We start from the raw sequence: 23670 nt of genomic DNA, 5'->3' as shown, positions 1-23670 counted from the left end.
CAAATGAGGAAAAGTCCTCCTGTATTTATACACAATTGTGATGTTTGAATAGATGCGACTGTTGGGCTTCTAAGCCTACATGACTTGTAGGTCGGCTAGATAATTATTCCATAATCTAAATAAATTCATATCTCCATAAATACTTATCGGAATCGGATAATCTTTAGATCAATCCTACACCTCTCGACGAGAGGAATCTAATAAAAATATTACCAGCCATGAATGAGATATACCTCATGGAGTTTGGCCCTAGTTTCCAATTTTAACACAAACTCTTTCACTTCTTCAGTAATGTGGCCTTCTTCCCTATCCCTCTTGTCCTTATTAAGTTTAAAACAATCTCTTCTATGGTGCCCAAGTTCTTGACATCCATACAATCTTACCTTAGCCATGTTCTTCCTTTTCTTTTAAGGGCCAAACTTTCCAGATTTCCCTTTTCTTCTTGCCATAGCAACATATGCTTGATTCTGCTCATTTGGTCCAACATCAACCTTCGCCTTCAATCTAGTTTCTTCGATCTTACAGAGTAGCCATAGATCTTGGAATGGAGTCACCTCTTTCTTCCCCTATAAACTTCAAGTGAAGTTATCCCATTCTTCTGGTAGTGCATTCAGTACCACTATGGCCATCTCTCTATCATACATGACTTCTCCCAGTTCTTGTAGTTGATCTCGAATTTATGATATCTTCATAAAGTATGAGGCTATTCCATCTTCCTTGGATATCTTCAGTTTGTAGAGTTCTTTCCTTAATGAGATTACAACTCCTACAGTACTTACGGAAAACAACTCTACCAATTTGTCATATATAGCTTTTGCAGTCTCCAACTTTGATACATATGGGAATAGAGAGTTTTTTATAGATTCTATAAGAATCCTTTGGGCTCTCACTTCTCCCTTCATGAATCTAGCATGTGCTTGACTACCTTCCTTTGGAGGTTGGGTTATCGATCCCTTGATGTGATCCATGACCTCATTCTCAATAAGATTTAGGTCTATCCTTTTCTTCCATGCAAGGAAATTTGCAGCCCCAACCAATTTATTGATTTCCTTGCAAAAAGACATTTTGTTATTATCAAATATAGTCATAGACTTACTTGAGAGATTGATGCTTGCTTCCTCCTTAATCTTGATGTTGATAGAGGATTTGCTTCTTGAGAGATTGATAAGAGGGAGCTTGATTCACGATCCTCCTTGAATGATTTAGTCTTCCTTCTTTTTTGAAAATGGTTTCAAGACTCTTCCTAGTGCAAATCTCTTTGATCTAGGGTTTTGAAGATCTTGACCTTAGTGGCCTTTGAATCTACTATGATCCTTCTTCAATGCTTGATGTCTTCTTGATTGAATGCCCCTCCTTGACTTCAACGCCTAAGCTCTAATTACATGTTGAGAAATTTGGGGCATGAATACTTAAAAGATTTCTCTACTTGATAATTGCTTGTGATATACTTTTACTTCTTAGCTTATAGTCTTTTCTTCATTATGTTATTATTGTGTTCTTTTCATCAAGACAATTACCAATATGCATAATAAAAGACAAGTGACACAAATTGTAGGCTTGTCAGCCAGGGCCAAAACCTCACACCTCTTGAGAGGAAAACCCGATCAAAATTATTCTTCTAGATCTTCAAATGATGAGTACCAAGACCATGACAAAGAACCTTGACTCTAGTATCCTCCCAAGAACCTTATCACTAACCTTGATGCTCTGCCTCTTCCCTTTCTCAACTTTCTTATTTATCTCAAACTGCTCTCCTCTGCTCCTAGAGAAACTCGGTCTCTATACTTCACACTGCTTCTTCTCGACTTCTTCTACAGAAACTCGGTCTCTATGATCTCATTGTCTTCCTCTAGAGAATCTCGGCCTCTAGATCTCTATCTCGGTTACCTAGAACAAGTATCCCAGAAGAATCCTTTCTTCACTGACCCTAGATGAAAATCTCCTTCGCTGACCCAAAAGATACCTCCTTCGCTGCCCCAAAAAAAAACTTCTTCGATGCCCTAGAAGAAACCTTCTTCGATGCCCCAAAAGAAACTCTTATTTGCTGCCTAGACACTCTCCTTATCACTTCTTATTTGCTGCCTAGACACTCTCCTTATCACTTCTTCGCACATCTCTTTGTAGCCCTTCTTCTTTGCACTTCTTCACTAAATGCTTTTCTAGTTGCTTGCCTCTAAGTGAAGTAGAGTGTGGCTATAGGCTAACATGATCACAAGAGTTAGGTTGACTTCTTCTAGCATGTTCTTCCACCATTATAGGCCGACTTGAAGAGGATAAGTGACAAGGTCTTGGAGGATACTTTAAATAGACAAGTTTGACTCTATACAAAGTGTAACATGACTTCATTACATGACAATGACTATCATTTTATGACTAGATGACAAATAATTCCTAAAAGACTCTCAATGGGAGTCTTGACTCAAAAATAAAATCTCCTGCTCATGAAACCCATGAAGCAAGCAATACAATAAACTTATTTTTCTTCTTTACATCTCATTACATAAATCATAATTACATGTCATTATGAAGACCGAACTTAGTTACACTTTTCAACATGATTAAGTTTGTAATCGTGGTCGTTGGAGTCCCAAATGGAGATTATAAGAAGAGTTCGATTGATAGATGGAGGAACACACTTGGAGAATGAGTTTCCTTGGGCAATCCGATTTTCTAGAGAGCAACAACTTGTCATAAGAGTTTGAGCCAAAGAGGGGCAAAGTCAGTGAGTCCCAAGGAAGTATTCCAAATCTTGAGAGTCAGCAGCAAAAGGGTCGTATTTCCCAGTGAGGCTGCGTAAAGCCAGTGTAGATAGCTTCAGCGGGAGCTCGATTTTGCTGAGAGGAAGGGTGATTAGTTGCATTTTGTTCAGAAAATCTCTAAGAGGCCAAGTGAGCCACTTCCAAAGGCAAAGTCAGTCAGGACATCATCCTTCCAGCAATTCCGGGACATGGTAAGTTAGGGCCTACGCAAGCACTACACATAGGCTCACGCAAAGGCTATACGAACAACGAGATTTGCTAGTTGTCAGAGTTGAATCAAGCGTGGTGTTGAGGTATTTGCCTCACAGACAATTTGGCCAGATTATTTTGATGACTAGATTGCCAGTTGGGCATCCAAAGATTGTACTCAAAATTTCTTACTATTGCTTGATAATAAAACCCTTAGTTGCTTCACAGGTTTTCCCACATTGGGTTTTTCCAGGGACATTTGTCCAAAAATAATTGTCATTTTTTGTGTGTACCAATATTTTCTCAGTTTCTAGCTTATCTTCTGCACTATTTGTTTTGTGAAGAAATTGAAGTGTGATTAATTCAATATTAATCAGTAAATTAATAGACTAAATAATCAGTTACAACAATTAATTCCAGTTGCTGCATTTCAAAGAATTTTCACATACATGTCCTTTTAGATAAATCATAATATTTCTCATCAAGACATTTTTTCCTTAATGCTTAGACTTATTTTTGTGGTTTTGATTAATTTATTGGTTTTTTAGGCTATTCATATGACATTTTACAAAAATATCCACTTTTTCGAGGAATTTGAGATCTAATCTTTCATGCTAGGAGGACACATAGTCTCCATTCCCAATGGCATATAATTAGGTTTGATTATATTTCTGCAAAATGTCAATATTGCTATTGGCTTAGGATTTTGCATAGATGGGCTAGATTGTTTGAGTATGGAGTAGAATCCAATGTTAACTATCAATAATCAGCTAGGGATCTCTTTTGTTGGCATTCATTTTAGGTTTTATACATGTCCCTAGAGATAATATTTCACATCAAATCAGTTTTTCCTTAATGGTTAGACTTATTTTTGTGATTCTGATTATTAATCATTGATATGCTATATTGTCTTTCGGTATATGATCCACATAAGCTGCTTTTATTTGCAAAGATAGCATCTTTGTTTTTATAGATCATGTTACCGCTCAAACTAGCAGGGGTCCTAGGAGGGTATCCTATGGAGCAACTACTAGATCAAGGGGCAACAATGGAGAAATAGCCCACTATCACCTCATCTAAAGCTCCCTGCTCTTTACGGACTTTCATCGATGGGAGGATACCCAGTATGAGAGGAATACCAAGAATAGATGGATCAATGATAAGATATGGCGTGATTCCTAAAGCCTATTTGCAAGAGAGGCTCAAATAATTACCTCGCTTTCTTTGAAAGCAAGGTGATTAGCTCTCTAAGAATGGCTATGAGGATACCTAAACCTAGGGTTGGAGAATATTGTTTAACGAGAGGTATCCTAGACCTAAGAATCCTAAGGAGAAATGGCTTCTATGTGATCCTTGTAAAATTTGAGTTACAAATTGTGGGACCACCAAGAACCCAAGTGGACCCAAACTAGGTCAAGGGTTTGGAGTTGATCAACATTAGAGGGGCTTGACCAGGTTTGGAAGGAGAATAACATCAAAGGGATAATTTTCTTTTGAAATTCAAGTGCAATGATCCAAATGAGGACACTAACCCGAAGCGACCTAGGAAAAGGAATAATCCTTGAGCTAGGGCTTGCAATATCTCGGGATACCATCATTGAATTGAGCTCAAGTTTGGAGGACCCCTTGAGAAAACCCCAATGCAATTGTGGACGAAATTTCAAGGGTTTTGGGTGGCTACAAAAGATTTCACTTGATGCCCTACGAGAGCTTCTAGGGTTAGGCCTAGAATTGGAAGACATGAGAAAAAAAGGGGTAATTTTGACCACCAAAGGGATACGAGGATCAGTGTCTTGCTTCTTGTGCTTAACAGAGTCAAGATACACCTAGACCAACGATAGTCTTATGTTATGGAGACCTAATTGACCTTCGCTAGTCTTTCCAAGTGCAGCAACTAAGTTATTAGGGTTTTATCTTCGAATTTGCAATGGAGATGAAGTTTCGAGGTCTTTCAACCTATGAGGTGCCTCTAGGAACATTCACCCACTCCCTTAAAGAGAAATGCATGCATTAAATCACTTATTCCATGTTTCCAGAAGAATTTCCCATCACTTTAACACATACAAGAATAATGATAACAACATCATGCATTAGGCAAGTAAGATAACAAGAATAGCATTAAAATTTCACTTTCAAGAGAGAGAGAGTATATTCATTCATCAACTTTGCATTAGAAAGAAGCTCCAAAGACAATAGTGAAAATCCAAACATCATAGTGCATCAAAAAACTCCAAAAATTTCATCCCAGAAACGAGTACGAAAATATCTCAAGAGATACTAATCCAATCCAAGTGATGATTAGAGGAATGAATGAGCTTCTCATCTATTTATATCCTTCCTAAAGAGTTTGATTTGCCTAATTAAGCCTCGAACAATAAAATAATGTGCAATAATAACATCCCTTGGTGACAAGCCCATCAAGATAGCTCCATAATACAATGATAAGCATCTCAAGAGGGACAAGTCGTAAACATGATTAGTCGTTGAGCCATTAAGAAGGCCTACTGGAGTCCAAAGTGTGCCAAGTTGAGAGACTGGGCTCCAAACACAGTGATCAAGAGGTTGGCCCCTTGATATACATGCAAGTCACATGTGGTGTCCCCAAGTGGGTGTGGCGACACAATGACATCCTCATGGGTCTCCAAGTAGATCGACAATGCTTGTAAACCATCTGTAAGGGCTAGGATGATGACACAAGCCCTCTCCCATGGTGAGACACATCCTCGTCTAAGCCCTGGAATATCTGCCAAGTGTGTGGTACAACTATGAAGACAGTTGGACATGGTGATTTAGGTGCATCATCCTCATCCAAAAGGTGGAACAAGAGCAATCAATGAATGGTGTTAGGGATCCGTGAAGTGCTCCCTGCTATGGTGGAGGCCCATGGTTCTCAATGTTCACTCTACAATTTCCAATGTGACCCTCTAGAGGATTTGGACCCTGTATAGGGAGAGCAAACCCCAAATGGAGACCCACCTGCAATCCTACATAAGATCTAATGCGTCCCCTTCCCCTCCTGTACAACAAATCATTAGAGTAATCAAGTAAAAGAGCTTACAAATCATGGAATCAAATGGGCACTTCATGGTGGCATGCCCTGCCATAGTGGGCTTTGGCATGTACATGCGTCTCCAGGCTCAATAAGGGGGTTAATCAAGGACCCTATTAGATGGTTTCATCCTTTAATGAGGGTGGCATGTCCATGGTATATCCATCAAGTGGTAGGTGTCATGTGATACAATGATGGAATGGAGTGGGGATCAAGGAAAGGCTCCAAGCCACATGCCATGGTACAAAGATAGTTATAATAGGGGAAGCCCACACTTGGGTATATGGGTATAGGAGGGAGCAATTGTCGTACATGAGTTACTCCGACCTTTGTTTTTCCACCCTTCTTCATATGCCTTTTGCCTTTGATTGACTTTTCTACATAACTGCTCAGGGCTCCAAAGGATGAAAGCATGATGTGTAGGATGCAGCAGTAGATACCGCCTTTAAGGTGGGGCAGTTCATTGCCCACCAGGGGTTGGGCCAATCATGGGTTCCTAAATGTGGAGGGAGCTCATCTAGGGCCTATAAGAACCAGGGTGATGGCCATAGATAAGGGGTAGAGCTCATGTTTGGCTTTTGCCCACACGTTAAATTTGTATGTGCCAGCCATCTTTTGCATTTTGTGGTACATTTCCTATTGTAAGTGGCCAAATTATGCTTTTTCTTTTCTTTTTAGCTACATCAACCTCCGAGGCATTGTTCCAAGCCCGACCAAAGGTGTGGGCAAGGGGAGGAGGAGGCTAACCCTTTGTGGACCCAATGTACAAATGTGGACCCAGAGGGGAAAAGTGATAAATGGGGTTAAAATGAGCAAAGGGGAGTGATGTATATGGTGTCATGAAGCAAGACCACGCAACCAAAATTTGGATTTCCCATGTAGTGCACACCTTAAAGCTAATAGCCAGTAAAGGAGATCCCATGGGACTAGGATACAAGGCTAACCACCAAATTGGGCAGAGGAGACAAGAGTATGTTTATTTCTAGTAGCATTGGATGTGCTCTAAGTGTCAAAATTTTTAGGGAGGCTTAAACACGTGCATTCTCCGATACCCAGAACTCGTTTTGGGAAATTCCACCCGAAGACAAATTTATTAAAATTTTAATAATCTAAACTGTGAGTGAAACTTCTAGAAGAAGGCGGAGATCAAGTCAATACGATCCTAGCCTTTGATTAGAATCTAATATGGGTCGTTCATTAATCAACGAGAGGATTATAAGAGAAGGCTTGATGGGCACTTGGAGAACACACCGAGAGAATTCAGAAGATCGAATTTCTGAAGCAGAGTAGCTGTCGAAGAGAGATTCGAAGTGAGCTTTTGTAGTGAGGAGCAAGGATAGTATCTGAAGGGAAGTCTTTCCCAGTCGGAAGATACTCAGATGAGGAGGCAGAGGGAGATCCAGCAGTGACAGCACTGAGCCAAAGGGGCTAACGCAGAGGCAACGCAGAAGCCAAGAGGGAGTCCGATTGCTGAGGGAATTCGAGTTTCAGAAGGCAGGAGCCGGGGTGAGAGATTGGGAGGCAGAAACCAAATCACCTGGGCAACAAATCGACCAGCCAGAGGATTGACACTGTCCCCAGTGAGCTTGACGCTAGGCTGATGTAGACACGGCACAGAGGCAGCGTAGAGGCAGCCAAAAAAGCTGAGGGCAACATTTCTGGGGCTAGATCATCCAGGATTTCCAGTGATAATGTGAGGTAATCTCACAAATCTCTCTGTCAGGTTTATTCTTTGTAACTGGAATGCCGGGAAGGCTTCCAGAGATGTATTCAGATTTTACTACTGCATAATAATAAAACCCTCAGATCTGTTGTACCAGTTTTCGCGCAATGGGTTTTTCTGGGGACATTTGTCCAAAAATAATGGTGTTATTGTGTTGTATTTTCTTTCTTGCTCGGTCTCTTGTTTTCGCATTATATTTAATTAAGTGAAGGTTGTAGTGTATGTATTTCGATGTTTTTCGTAGGAAACTGCAAGTATTTTGTTTAAAGGAATTTAACAAATAGGAGAAATATCATCAGTTGCTGCAGTAGGGATTCCGGTTTAGGAATTTTCACATGGTATCAGAGTTGCAGGTGGAACAAGAAGAGCAGTGCCAGAGAACCCAGTGCTGAGCAAAAGAGGGAGATCGAAGAAGCTGCAGGAGGCAGCAGTTCAAAACCCCAGAGGGTTTGCGTAGTCCTAGCCGGAGGGCTCATGTTTGAGGCAGTCTCTCTGGGTGAGTTGACGGAGAGGAAGGACCCCCAGTTCGAAAGTTTGTCAGGGCAGAGGGAGCAGCGCTGAAGCCTCAGCGTGAGGAGAAGCTGGTGGGACACAAATTTTTCTGCAGGCAGTTTGCTAGGCAGAAAATCGTTAGAAGAGAGAGGAGAAGCATGGTTGAGGGAATTTCTTCCTCAGAGAATTCCTAGCCAAGGAATTTGAATTCTCACGAGCTGAGCAGCAGCAAGGGGCAACAATTCTACTAACTCCAGTAGGGAGTGTGTAGGCTAGCCCAGCAGCAGCGCAGAGGAGAGAGGAGGTCATTCGACTTTCTATTTGTGGCAGAGATGCCAACCAGTGGCTTGAGGGATCAGGATAGGTTGGACGAAGCATCCAACTATGTCATCTGGAAGGCTACAATGTCATTCCTTCTAGATGAGCATGCCCTCAAGACATATGTCGACAACGTGGTGGTAGTGCCTGCAAATGCAGATCCATTGAAGAAGTACCAAGCTGAAATGGTGAAGGCAAAAAGAATGATCCTCAATGGAGTGAAAGATCATATGGGACACATTGTCTACGTTGTATCAGGGATCTTCCGAGCAGGGAAAGATGTAATTGGAGCAGAAACTGAGATCTACTCAGATGTAGAAGGGGGAGCATGTGGATCCATTCCTCACGAAGCATAAGGAGACCCATGATGAGTTATCCGCCGTGGGGTCTACACCTCAAGAATCAGAGTTGGTTAGACTGGCCCTCAATTCTATCTCAGCTGAGTGGAAAATCTTTGTCCAGAGTATCCTGGGCAGGGCGACTTTGCCAAATTGGGATGAGATGTGGGCAGCTCTTAAGCAAGAGGAGTTGAGGAGAGACTTGGTCAAGTGCAATTTTTACAGAAGCAACAGCAGTGGGTCGAAGCCCAAGGAGGAGGAGGATAATGCAGCCCTTGCATCTAAGGGGCAGCAGGAGTAGCGAAGACGTAAAAAGGATGTCTCGAAGATAAAGTGCTTCAGGAGTCATGAGATGGGTCTCTACACAACTCAGTTTCCTCTCGGGAAGAAGGACAAAGTGAAAAGCACGATCTGAAGGTTGCGCTCACGAAGATCGAGCAAGAGGAGTTTGCCATGACATTCGAGATACCTCCAGGAGGGAGGTGGGATGATTTGGGAACTGTAGTTCGAAAGAGCTACAGATGGGCAGGATCCTTGAGGAGCCCACCTCTAGGGTCATTTCCTTGCTACAGGAGCCCAGATCAGAAGTAGCAAGATGGACTAGTGTCGGATGGTGCCGAGGAGTGTCGGAGAGATAGTGCAGTGGCTAGAGCGCCAGAGACTGAACAATGCAGAGCAAAGTTGGCAGCAATGCAAATGGCACATAGCAGAGGTCAGCAGCAACGCAATAGATTCATAGGGTCAGCGCAAAGACTAGCAGTAGTCAGGCTTCAACATTCACGTGGTATCATACTGAACACAATTAGTTCAATAATTTGGGATGTTTTTCTGTTGCGGATGCAATAGCAGCAGCAGTTTGCAATGCAGGGGCAGTTGGCAGCGGCAGTGTCAGCAGCAGCACGGATGCAAAAATTCAGAGGGAGTTGCAGTACAGATGCGGTGTTGACAGTGGCAGGGTCAACAGCAATATAGATGCATCATTTGCGCAGTAGTTGATGGACAGCAGGTCAGACATCAGCAACGCAGAGAACGATGTTATGAAGTCAAAGTAATGCTACAGTAGGTTGCATTGCTAGAGCACGTTCCTCACTAAGAGGGAGTGTTGATTTCTAGTAGCATCGGAAGTGCTCTAAGTCTCAAAATTTGCAGGGAGGCTTAGACACATGCATTCTCTAATACCCAGAAATCATTTAGGGAATAATTCCACCCAGAGATAGTTTTATTAAAATAATTAATTATTTTTAATGGGACCCTAAGTCTAAACTTAGGAAATTAAAATAATTAAAGGGTATTAATCTAAACTGTGGGTGAAACTTCTAAAAGAAGGCAGAGATCAAGTCAATGTGATCCTATTCATTGATTAGAATCTAATCTAGGTCGTTGATTGATAATCGAGAGGATTATAAGAGAAGGCTTGATGGGCACTTGGAGAACACACCGAGAGAGTTTAGAAGATCGAATTTCTGAAGCAGAGCAGCTGCTAGAGAGAGATTCGAAGTGAGCTTTTGCAGTGAGGGGCAGGGATAGTATTCGAAGGGAAATCTTTCCCAATCGAAGGATACCTAGCAGAGAAAGCAGAGGGAGATCCAGCAACGGCAGCGCTAAGCCAGAGGGGATGACGTAGAGCCACATAGAGGTAACGCAGAAGCCAAGAGGGAGTCCGAAATTTACATAAGGAATTCAAGTTTCAGAAGCCGGGAGCCGGGGTGAGAGGTCGGGAGGTAGAAATCAAATCACCTGGGCAACAAATCGACCAACCAGAGGATTGACGATGTCCCCTGTGAGCTTGACACTGGGCTGATGCAGACAATGTGCAAAGATAGCGTAGAGGCAGCCAGAAAAACCGGGGGCAATGTTTCTGGGGCTGGAGCAGCCAGGATTTCCAGTGATAGTGTGAGGTAATCTCACAAATCTCTCTGTCAGGTTTATTCTTTGTAACTGTAATGTCAAGAAGGCTTCCAGAGACGTATTCAGATTTTATTATTGCATAATAATAAAACCCTTAGATCTGTTGCATCGGTTTTCCCGCATTCGGTTTTTCCAAGGACATTTGTCCAAAAATAACGGTGTCATTGTGTTGTATTTTCTTCTTGCTCAGACTCTTGTTTCCGCATTATATTTAATTAAGTGAAGGCTACAGTGTATGTATTTCGATATTTTCCTTAGGAAACTACAAGTAATTTGTTTAAAGGAATTTAGCAAATAGGAGAAATATCATCAGTTGTTGTAGTAAGGATTCCGGCTTAGGAATTTTCACAAAGTACAGACCTAGCCCACTCTTTCTGTTGAATGCCCCTACTAATCCATGCCCAAAAATGTCCATGATAAGTAAACAAAATTACCCAACTACACCAATGAAAAGCCATATTTTTGGGATCGGGAGACCCACATTCAAATATACAATCATAACAGATGGCCGCGGGACCACATGGTTGGCTCAGGTGGGAGAGATAGTGGCACATCAAGCTATCTGGTGGCTGCAAGGGGCTGGTGGGTGCCAGTTGAGGACCATCTAGGAGAAAGTTTTCTCCTATAGATACTACCCACATGTGGTCGGTAACAAAATCAAGAAAACTATACCAATTTAAGTTTAACTAGAGCCTTTATGAATAAATAATGCTATTGGCTAATTACATAATTGCTATAGCTCTTTTGATCCATTACTTTTAGAATTATAGTTAGCCAAATGGCACTTTAATATGTACAAAGTCATATACTTGTTTATGAGTGAAGTCTGCACAAAAATACTATAACATCAAATTAGAACAAACAAGAAGTTATTACACAAAAATTGAATGATTAACTTTAGCATCATCAATTAATATCAAATTATAACAAACAAGAAGTTATTACACAAAATTGTATGATTATCTTTAGCATCATCAATCAATTTATGTTAGAAAATGCACTGCAAAAAAAGAAGGCAGTGTGCACATAATGTTATCTTTTATTATACCAGATCAGATTTATTTTACTTCAACAATTTATTAAAGACCTAGAAAATATTTATCTCAAATATTTCTGAAATTTTTGATAAAATAAACACACTGGTATGTAAACTCAGAAAATAAAATGCAGCAGAAGGCAGGGAAATCAATCACACTACAACACAATCTTTATTCATATTAAATTTCATAAAAAAATTTGCACCTCGACCCATAGAGAATACACAAAAAAAAAATGCAACTATTGGGAACTTGGAACTCGACCCACTGGGAAAAATCAGCCCCTGGAAATCAGCACTATCGAAGAAACTTGACCTATGGAAAATTTAGCCTCCCTCACCAGCAACTTGGCCCCTCCTTTTCCTGTGTATGGCCCCTGCGCACTGGAGAAATTTGGCCTTTGGATATTTCAGCCCTCCTCTTCAACTGACTCAGCCTCTCTCTTTCCTACCTTCGGCTTCCCTAAAAATTTTCCCAAAATTCCCTGTTGCAATTCTCCGCATTTCTCTTCAGTCTAATCAAGCCTCTCGCTCTTGAGAAAATTGCTTCCTCATCAATTGTGTCTTAACCTCTCCCTTAGGCTTATCTTATAATTTCATTAAGCCAAAATCCCTAACCTTAATCTCCTAAGTGATCAATGACTTGGATTAAATCCTAAACCTCCCTTGAGACCAACAATTGAGATTATATCTAAATCATTAAATACTTTATTATTTATCCTTAAAACTTTGGCCTGACAAGTAGCGATACATAGCGGGAGTGTGAAAACCACTTCTATAAGAGCACAAGGACAAAGTTAATTTATATGACCTAATGGAAACTATTGCAATGCCAAAAAGAAAAAGAAAAATGCGATAAAAGCTGATGTGCATCAAAATTACAGGATCTTTGGAATCACTGGTCAGGCCAGGAATCACAATCACTATTGGTGTTTCATCATGCACTGAGGCAAGTGTGTTCAGGTTGGCAGCTCCTCCAACAACTGCAAAATTGACAAACAAAGAGGTCAGAAATCTGGACAATCATTTACCTAATTTATATAAACTCCACCACATGCAATTTCTACATCCCACAAAAACAATCTGAGTGAACATCCATCGACTGAGATAAAAGAGATTTAAATATTTGCTATTTATGTTTTATTTTCAAAGTTAAGAAACCTAATTTATCCTTAGACATAACTGAAAGGTGATATCATGCAATAGCCATTGAGCCCTTCATGTTTCCCATACTCATTTCTCTGTTCCAATCCAGATGGATTCATTTGAAATTAGGATTCCACCTATTTTGAATCAAGAGTAACAAATGTTTCACAATTATAGTTCAGATTTAAAATTGCATGTTGAAGTTCAGTCATCCATATTTGAAAATTGAAAAGTGCATCACAAGTATTTGGTCACATATAAATGCAGGAAGAACCTTTGAAATTTCTATTGCTATGTATAAATTGCTCTATCATGAATATGCCAGCACAGCCACTAAACCCCACAAATTCAGTCTCATAAGCTAGCTCACCAGGCTCCAGTTCAACCTTTTGGTTTGGTGAACAAATATAATTCGGAATAAAAAATTGTGTTAAAACAACTCAACAAATTCATGACAAAATTCTAGAATTTTATTGCACCCTCTGAAAATCCCATGCATCCTCCAATAAAATTATTTCATTTTTTCTCCTAAATGGATGTGTTTCTAATACTATATAATTGTATTTTCTTTGGAAAATATGTCTTACATTAACAAAAGAAAATTTACAAGAAATCTGAAAAAAGAATCAAAAGGGTGTATAGCATAAAGAGCAAGAGGCTTGATTAGAAATCTGAAAAAAAAGAATCAAAAGCATCTAACTCTTTGGCATCCTTAAACAGGAGATAGCCTTTGCAAACAATTCCATACATACCTCTTTCCACCAAGAGCGACAAAACGACTGGATTAAACTGACCTCATCAGAAAAAACGTACTTGCACCTTGTTACCTCCCAAACCTGCACTTCTTGTGGTAATGCCCTAAAGCACAAGTGTGACATTGGAGGAACTCAGGAAGGCTGTCCACCATAACCACAGCAGCCCTTCCTCTCACTTTAGGCTGGCTCTCCTATAGTAGAAAAGGGGCATCCCTAATAAAATCTAAGCCAACCTACTAATGGTTCTAAGGAATGGATGTAAGTCTTACAAGAACAAATCTGTCTTCTGATTTATACTTCGATAAATTTCAGATTTGTAAACAGAAAAAAGGAAAGTTGATTTATTTTATTTTTGTAGTAGGTTGAAAGCAAGATTAGTGACTAAAATAGTATTGGGCATATGGAATCTATACTACAGCCAATGTATTTTGTTCTCTTATGATGATATGAAAGCATAAAAACCTGAATGAAAAACCTAAAGCAAACCCATCTTGCTGACCACTAAAAGAGTAATTTCATGACAGGAATCTGGAGGAAGAGAGAACTCCAAACATGCATGAAGGCTGTGTCTAGTACAAGATCATGTAAATTACATCTAATCCGAATTAAGAAATAAGACATGTAATAACATTTTCCAGTAATCTAAACAAAGATTTAATGAGGGAATGAACAGTAATTAAGATTCTGCTAACATGGAACAGAATTATCAAATTTACAACCTGTTGACCACTACGTGTCAACGACCCATAGCAGTACACCCTCTTTTTTTCCAAAAGGGATTGCGCCTGATCGATATGTCCATGCCGTCCAGCTATCATCATCGGCCTGATTGTCATGTTATAATGTAAACCCATTCTACATGTATATGATGTACATAATCTCAGCAGATCTGTGTCATGTATATAATTGCCTAAGTAAACCTATTTTTATGGTGACGATCTACACTCCGGGAGGTTTTTTGTCTCACCGATCCATTCTCGAGTGGTCAGCAGAGTTTTCCTTCAGCCTTACCCCAAAGCCGAAATGAATTTTGTCACCGGGATCTTAGGCGAGTCCTAATGTTATAGATTGAATCTATGTAAAAGTGATTTGGGAATAATCCTAACTATTTGGTTACGTTATTTTATTACAAATTGCTTAGTCTACTGGATTATATTTGTGTCGCAGAAATGGATAGTCTGTGAGGGTCTATTTCAGATGGGTTTTCCGCCTTGTGATGTAAGAGATATGAAAATAATGATGTAAAATGTCTTGAGGGTTGGGAAAATAATTTATCCCCTCATAGGTTAATTAATTAAATCAGTGATGATAATATCGCCGAAAAATCGGCGATATTCGTAAATATCGCGCGATTTTCATCAAGACGAAATTTCGGCTGGCAAAAATCGCGATATTTTCTAATTTCGGAAATCTCGCGAGAAATACGAAATATCGCCGATATTTTTATAAAAATCGCGCGACGATGGTATATATCGCCGGCACAGTTTATAAATAGGTTTTTGTTTAGGGTTTAGGCGTCATTTTATTTTCGAGAGCTGGAGAGTCCGAGTGCGAACAGTGCGGAGGGTTTGAGGTTGATCTTTGGCTGCGAAGGAGGGTTTACATACAGTCTACAGCGCCCACCCTACAGGTATGCATATTCTATACGCATGTGCCATGGAGAGTCGAGAGTCGAGTCTTATACCGTGTATACATATTGATATTACAGTGTATACGTTTTATATTGGTCATAACCACAGTGTTATTTGGTCATAAATAAAAGTTTAAAACGCAGTTATAACTTATGACTCCCATCAACAATTAACTTTAACTTTCTCTTTAGATGCCACGAATGAGTCGATATAAATTCGATGTTGTCTTTCCTTTGTCAGTTGGACGTTTCTCCTGCCAGTTTCATTGCAGACAAGGTCAAAAGAAAACCAATGGTCGACTTATATTGGGATGGGCAGCAACATATTTGTTCATAGTCGATATCAACTCGATGTCCAAATCCAACCATAGATCAAACGATGTATTTCCAAGTTATAACCACAGTGTTATTTGGTAACTGGTTATAAATAAAACGCAGTTATAACCTATTAACCACAGTGTTATTTGGTTATAAATAAAACGCTGTTGACATTATATTGTAATGTATGACGTTCCCCAAAGGCATTCATTGAAACACAACAAAAACAGTCTTAAAATATGTCAATGGAACATTATACTATGGTTTTAAGTTTGTATTATCAGTGAGATTAGGATCTGCAACAACTACTTCAGATCTGAAGTATGTGAAAGTGAGGAAATATGTCAAGTTAGGGAGAGGATTGAGGCTTGAAGCCTTGCGGCATTCCCTTTGTTGCTGGTATATTAATGTGATCCTTCAAATATCAATGTATAGACCCCAAATAAACAGTGAAACCCTTTCAAAGAGGAATGTCACACCTGAAACACAAACCTGTTAGCCTTAGACATATATGCACTGTGCAGCAATGAACAATCTTCTTGAAAATCAGTCTCTATGCCAAGACTTATGATGAAATCTTCGTCAAAATTTTACTATAACACCTGCAAACTTACACCAGTGATCTAAAACTCTCACAGCCAGAGGAGCAGCAAGCCAGAAATGCTAATAGTTAGCTCCCAAAATTAGTCATATTTTAGTTCTATTTAGTCAAATTATTAGGGGAACTTTATTAAGTTTTCAAGGCTTGAAAGCCTTCAGAATTTTTCTGCAGATAACCAAGTCGCTTCAAGCCCTTTTGCACCAGAGATAAGGCAAAGTTTCAAGCTTGGTGTTGAAAAGTAATGAGCCTTCTCAAGAGCCCTGCCAATTAAACACTGTTAGATCTAAAAATGTAATGCCGAGAAGAAATGACAAACCCCTTTCAAAAAAATCACTGTAAAATCTCTGCAATTAAATCAGGGTTAATATATAATTGATTCAAGTTTTCAAAGTGTGCAGCCTGTAAAAAATAGCATATAAGCCAACAGTTGCTTATCCTCAGAAGATAGCATATAAGCCAACATTAGAAGCATAAATATAATTTATAAATGCTTTTATTATCCTCAATGTATAACTATACACTGCCTGTAGCAGCCAAATCGCAGTCCTCTAACGCTGTTATTGAATACATTTATATTTTATGATTTTAATGTCTTTTGACTCTTTTAGTCTTTTCTACATAGCTTGACTAGGGTCCTTTGTGTGAAGATTGCAGATTGTAGAACTTTGTTAAAGTTTATTCCATTTGTCTTTGAAGAATGAGGATTTGATATTGAGACCTGCACCCATGGAATTTCGTAAATTCGTATTACTTATTAAGTTATTAAGTTACTAATTCCAAAAAAAATTTGGTGCTGTAGGTTTCCTTTTGAGTTAGCCCACTACAAAATACAAATATGCCAAAAAACTTGGACCCATTTTGGGAGTATGGGATCCCTGATGGTGGGACAAATCGTGCATATCTTTCATGCAAATTGTGTGGGGACAAGATGACAGGTGGGGTTACACGACTGAAATACCATCTTGCTAGACTCCCTGGACATGATGTTGGCATTTGTAGAGTTTCTAGTCCGGAGCTTATACGAAAAGCTCTTGAGGCAATTGAAGAAAAGGACAGAAAGAAGAGGCGGAAAGAAACAAAGCTGAACGTGCAGGTAGATCCTTTGGGATATCTTCTCATGATTTTGATGTTCAGGGTAGTGGCCCTACTGGCGCTAGTGGGAGGGGCTCCACAACTGGCACACCATCACATGCTAGTGTGAATGCGAGGTCATCATTTTTTGTTCCACGAACAGGAGCTGGAGCACAACCTGGCATAAAATCGCTTGTCAAAAAAAAGGAGAAGGAAGAAGCAGATAGAGTCATGGGGAGGTGTATTTATTGGAGCGACTTACCTCTCAGCATCACAAAAACCAATCCATTTTGGCAACCAATGTGTGATGCTATTGTTGTTGTGGGCCCAGGGTACAAAAGTGCCACATATGAGGAGTTGCGGGGGCCAATTCTTCAAGCAGAAAAAGAGGACATCAACTCTAGATTGGCGGAGTTGAAACAGACATGGGAAGTCACTGGATGCACAGTGATGTCTGATGGTTGGACCAGTGTTGCACGAAGCGGGAGCGAAGCGGAAGCGCGAAGCGCGGAAGCGTCATTTTCCAAAAATCTAGGGAGCGAAGCGTCCGCGGAAGCGTCTGCTATATATATATATTTTTATATATTTTTTTGCATTTATACTCAAAACAAACATCCCAAATACCAAATTAATTGTAGAAGACATGAAAACATGCATATTTTTGCATAAATCAAGATAGATATGGCATCCATGATTCCATTGTAGTTACTAGTATGTACAACAATCATCTATATTCTAGCTATTACAAACATACATCAAATTTTTAAGCATATTATAAAACATAAAACATTTAAGCATATTATGATTTATCTAGCAAGTGAGCAACTGTCAACATTTGTCATGTCCAAAATTCAAATAATAATGTTTACAAAATATGTCACTTGGTCACCGCCAAGCCAAAAAGGTTCAAAATTCAAATTCACAAGTCTACAAGTCTAATGAGTAATCTATAGACTATGACAAAAAGAAGTAGATTGTGAATATATCTACTAATCTCTCCTCCTTCCACCACGAATAGAACGTGATGGCGTGCCTCCACGTGGTGGCAATGAAGAAGATGGTCCCTGTGTAAGTCGTGGCACTGGAACTGATGAAGAAGAACCCCCTGCTGTTGGTGTTGAACCATGGAACCTAGGACCAGATGGGGGTGGGGGTGGTGGCATATCAACACGGTCATCATCATCCTAGAATCGCTCAAAAAATTCATGCAAAAAAAAAAACACTAGTTAACAAAAAAATTAAAAACATGAATTAGAGAAATGCTTTATAAGGGAAAATTGGAAAATTCATACCACAATGGACATACCAGGAGAGCATCCTCTAATTGCTCTAGTTGCAACACTCCATCCTCCAAATTGGGCTCCTCTGGATGCTTGTCCCAAATCAACAAGTCTTTATTAGACTTTGCATCTTCACAGTAATGGGACAACAATCGCAAGTTGTAATGAACATAAACCAAGCTCTCTGCCCGGTCTAAACTCAACCTGTTCCTTTTAACACTGTGGATGAAAGAATAAGAGCTCCAACACCTCTCTGCAGAAGAAGTGTTTACCACCTGTGATAGCACCCGCAATGCCAAACTCTGTAGAAGTGGAGTAGGCCCTCCATGCATGTTCCACCACTCAAGAGCAGAAAAATGCTCTCGATCTTCAATTGAATGCATGCTCCCAAATGGACCAGTGTTGAGCGTATAGTTGCTCAGCTGTCTCCGTACCAATGCAGCCTCCTCATTATCAGGGATTAATCTACTCAATGCAGCCATATATTTTTCGTGAACCTCTTTATCTTGGTGTGGTTTTTTCCTGCTTCCCCCCCCAGGTGCTGGTTTTGAAAGCCATGATGGATGATAGTACCTAGGTGTCAAAACATATGCTAATGCATGCAATGGAACATTTAGCATATCCCATCGCTTTTCCACCTCTTCACGAATATAATTGTACAAGGTGGTATCTCTAGGCTCAACAATGTCTTTAATCTGCCCCAACATGCTATCCATTTGCTCATACACCTCCCCAATTACTGGTCGATCTGAATCTGCAAACTTGATCATGTAATAAATTGGTTTGGTGAATTGCAAAACATATTTAACCTGTGACCAAAAGTAACTGTCAAGAACAGTGTCCTTGACTACATCTGCAGTAGCGCCATCTGTACACTGGTTAATTTCATCCCATGTTTCAGCACACACCAGATTAGTTAAAGCTTGTCTCACCCTCACTAGCCGCCTAAAGGTGAGGTAATAACTAGCAAATCTTGTCTTTGCAATTTTAAGCAATTGCAACTTGGAGTAAGTGCCATAGAAGTAGTTTACCCTTGTATGCCCTGTGATGAATTTAATGAGCTGCTTCCCTTTCCTGTAAACCTCAGCAATCCACCCACATTCTTTGTGTTTCACAATATCATGCATCAAAAGGTTCAATGTGTGAACCAGGCACCCAGACCAAAAGATGTGTGGATGAGTACGCTCAATAATTTTTCCTGCTGCCTTACAATTTGCTGCATTATCTGTGATCACTTGAACCACATTATTCGGACCAACATCTTTGATTGATTTCAATAGGAGATCTGCAATGTTTTGTGCAGTTGCACTGATGGAGGAGGAGTCATGACATGCAATAAATACTGCACCCTTAGAAGAAACACCAAGAACATTTATCAAATGTTGGTTTCTAATATTTGTCCACCCATCTGATACAATGGATACCCCATAATCCACCCACTCATGTGTAAAACGTGTCAAAGCTCTTTGAACCTTAGCTTTTTCTCTTTCTAATAACACTGTTCTAGCTTTCTCATAGTTGGGGCCTTGTATCCTTTTGGGGCTTCATTGATGGCCTTTACCATGTCATGCCAATAGGGAGAGCGAAGCACATTGAATGGTACACCGCAAGCACAAAGAAAACGGACTACCTTTCCATCCACATCATCCCTCCCAGCAACATTAAGGAAATCCCCTATTGTTTTTCTACCTCCAGAGGTTGCAGAAGTACCATAAGGAGATGGGCAACTACCAAATTTAGAGGTTGCACTTGATTCTGAATGAGTTTTTTGTTTCTTGTTTTTTTGTTGTGTAGCCATCTCTATTTTGATGTATTTTTGTCTTTGTTCACTTGAAATTTTTGTGCAAATGGCTACCCCCACAGAACCCTTTTTTTCATCACTCTCTAGCACCCCACAAAGATGCCTCCTCAGACGGGTATATGAACCCGTATATGGTTTTCCTCCATGACAATCATGAGGGCACATCCATTTGTAAGATCCACCACCCTTTCCCCCTTCAAGTTTGGTCACAAAGGTCCACAAGGGATTTGATGTACCTTTCCCATCTTGTGCTTCAGTGTCCTCTTCAAGTTCATCCCCTTCCTCTTCAAACCCTTCCTCCTCATCATACATTGGGTCACTACTATTAGGAGTCCCAAGTTCATCCCCTTCCTCTTCCCCTCTATTCCTCACCCTTGCCATCATTAAAACCAAGAGTGGAATGATACATAGAAGCCAAAAGAACACCATCTTGGAATATGGATATAGGTGGTGGACAACCTGTAAATAAAGGAGCAAGTAGAAACAATGGGAAAGAGTAGGAGAGGGAGGAGAAAAATACAATTTTTTTTTCAAAAAAACAAGGGAGTTTGGGGTTTGAACTTACCTCTTTAGCTCTTGTAGATGAAGTCCTCCAAGCTCTTGCTCCAAGCTCCTCCTCCTTCTCCTAGCTCCTCCTTCTTCACTCCTCCAAGCTCTCCTCTCTTCTCCTCTCCTTTCCTCTCTTCTCTTCTCCTCTCCTCTCTTCTCTTCTCCAACTCTCATAAACTCAAAGTGAGAAAATGAGAAGAGAATGGGGGCTTTATTCTTTTCTAAACTCACCCTAAAGTGACCCTAACCCACCCCTAACCCACCCCCTCATGCTTAGTTAAGTTAGATTTTAAATGAAATTAAAAAAAAAAATTGATATGCGCGGGTTGCGTGCGGGTTGCGCCCGGGTGGCGTGCGGGTGGCGTGCGCTTCCGGGCAGGTTGCGTGGCGCCACCCCATGCCCGAACCGCATGCCGAAGCGCGATTCCGGGGTGGCGCAACCTGTTTTGGCAGGAATCGTAAAAAAAAAACGGAACCGCGCAACCTTGAAAACGGAACCGCGATTCCACCATGGATTCCGGAACGCAACCGCACGGGGCGCGGTTCCGGGTTTGGATCCTCCGGGGGGGGGGGCGATTCCGGTAACATTGGGTTGGACAGATAGGAAGGGTAGGACCCTTCTAAATTTCTTGGTACATTGTCCTAAAGGTACCATGTTTATTAAATCGTTGGATGCATCAGAACATATCAAAGATGCAGCAACGATATGTGAGTTGTTAGATGGGTTCATTCAGGAGATTGGTGTGCAGAATGTGGTGCAAGTCGTAACAGACAATGCAGCTAATTATGTGTCTGCCGGCAGAATGCTTATGGAGAGGCATCCCACATTGTTCTGGACTCCATGTGCAGCGCATTGTCTTGATTTGTTGCTTGAGGATATGGGGAAACTCTCCTTCATCAAGGAGGCAGTTCATATGGCTAGGAGCATCCCCAAGTTTATTTATAACCATGCTATTGTTCTTAGCCTTATGAGGAGGTTCACAGGAAACAAGGAGTTGCGGCGTCCTGCCATCACACGTTTTGCCACAACCTTTATTACTCTTCAGTCTTTGCTTCGATGTCAGTACAAGTTGAAGCAAATGTTTGTGTCTAATGATTGGCGTGGTTGTAGATACAGCAGGAGACCTGATGGGAAAGCCATTGAAAAAATGGTGTACTCTGAGACATTTTGGCGTGGAGTAGAAGAAGCATGTGCAGTTAGCGAACCTATAGTAAAGGTTCTTAGATTGGTGGATGGAGAGAAGCCTGCAATGCCTTATTTGTATGAGGGCATGGATAGGGCCAAGGAGGCCATTCGTTCCTATTATGCAGACAAGGGTTCTGCTGGCCTTAATAGGCAGATGATGTTATGGGATGTGATCGATAGTCGGTGGACAGGGATGCTTCATCGACCCATTCATGCAGCAGCACTCTTCCTCAACCCTGCATTTGCATACAAATGCAATTTTCGTTTTGATGGCGAGGTGATTGAAGGGCTCCATTCCTGTATTGAGAGGATGGTACCTGATTCTGAGCTTCGTCTCAAAATCAGCCGCGAGATACATAATTATCAGGATTGTGTTGGCTTATTTGGCTTTGATGATGCCATTAAGGAAAGGGCCCTCTTCATGCCACGTAAGTGACAAGTCATCACTCATTAGAAATTATAAATTTGAATTTAATTATGTTTTAACTTTTAAGTTTTTGAATTTTTTATTTCATTATTTTGTTGTAGATCTTTGGTGGCGAAGCTATGGTGCAAGGGTACCAAATTTGCAAAATTTGGCTATGCGAATCTTGAGTCAAACATGTAGCTCTTCAGGGTGTGAGCGCAATTGGAGTGTATTTGAGAAAATACACGCCAAAAAGCGCAACAGGTATAACTTTGAACTCAAGCCTTCAGTTGAGCAATTACACTTATTGTAATTTTTAATTTTTAATTTATGACCTTCAAGTGTCAAGACTCAAGAGTCAAGAGTCAAGACTCATTACTTTTTTTGACACTCTTACAGGTTGGAGTTCGCACGCCTCAACGATTTGGTGTATGTGCATTACAACATCCGACTTCGAGTGAGGCAAATAGAATCACCAGTGGATCCAGATGCCATTTCCTTAGACAATATTGATGTATTGTCTCCGTGGAGGGTGGAGTCTCAGGAGCCCATATTGGAGGAGTCACCTTCATGGTTGGAGGAGCCAGTGGCAGATGATCCATTAGAGCAGGGGCAGCAAGAGGAGGACTCGGAGTCAGAGGAGCAGCAGCACTTAGAGGAGGAGCAGGAGGAGCTGGAGGAGGACACTGCGGGAGCATCAGCATCAACACCATCTGCTATAGATATAGGAGAGCATAGCTCCATGCCTATCACTCATTATTTGACATTAGGTGCAGAGGCAGTGTCAGGGCCTTCTACTACTAGGGGCAGGCCTGACAAACAGCCCATCATGTTTTCCCGTAAAAGGGGGAGAGGGCAGTAGATAGATAGCTGCTAGTTTTTTTGTTATGCTACATGTAACTCATGATGATGAGATACTTTTATTATTATATGTGATGTTATTTTGTATTGGTTCTCCACATTTGAGTCCTTGAATGGACAATTATCAGGGATTAGCACGATTTGGTATCGCCTTTGATATATCATTTCTATTTGACATCATATATATCAGTGTTTTCTTCATATTTATGTGCCAATGTGTTTATTTCATGTTGTTATTGCTTTATATGTTTAAA

The 23670-nt window shown here is 40.5% G+C and overlaps 3 protein-coding genes across 5 annotated transcripts in view; 1 reads left to right on the top strand and 2 right to left on the bottom strand.

Moving 5' to 3' along the window:
* Positions 1-23670, bottom strand: part of LOC149213932 (medium-chain fatty acid ethyl ester synthase/esterase 2-like) — a 424233-nt gene that overhangs the window by 273186 nt on the left and 127377 nt on the right. For all 3 annotated transcript variants that reach the window (XM_089392144.1, XM_089392145.1, XM_089392146.1), the window contains one exon: positions 12695-12795. In XM_089392144.1, the coding sequence (XP_089248270.1) occupies positions 12695-12795 (101 nt within the window). The remainder of the gene's footprint in view (positions 1-12694; positions 12796-23670) is intronic.
* On the bottom strand, positions 18215-20120 carry LOC149213934 (uncharacterized). The gene is made up of 2 exons (XM_089392147.1): positions 18640-20120; positions 18215-18517 (listed from the first exon to the last, which is right to left on the bottom strand). Exons 1-2 carry the CDS (start codon positions 19738-19740, stop codon positions 18323-18325), a joined length of 1296 nt encoding a protein of 431 aa, XP_089248273.1. The 5' UTR covers positions 19741-20120; the 3' UTR covers positions 18215-18322.
* On the top strand, positions 22460-23426 carry LOC149213933 (uncharacterized). The gene is made up of 3 exons (XM_089393118.1): positions 22460-22577; positions 22678-22819; positions 22955-23426. Exons 1-3 carry the CDS (start codon positions 22460-22462, stop codon positions 23415-23417), a joined length of 723 nt encoding a protein of 240 aa, XP_089249244.1. The 3' UTR covers positions 23418-23426.

Source organism: Pinus tabuliformis, chromosome 1_1 (genome assembly GCF_031772625.1).
Source record: "Pinus tabuliformis cultivar Carrire ecotype Pingquan chromosome 1_1, CPIR1, whole genome shotgun sequence".
Lineage (NCBI taxonomy): Eukaryota > Viridiplantae > Streptophyta > Pinopsida > Pinales > Pinaceae > Pinus > Pinus tabuliformis.
The sequence above is the reverse complement of the archived record's forward strand: the minus strand, read 5'-3'. Positions and strand labels throughout refer to the sequence as shown.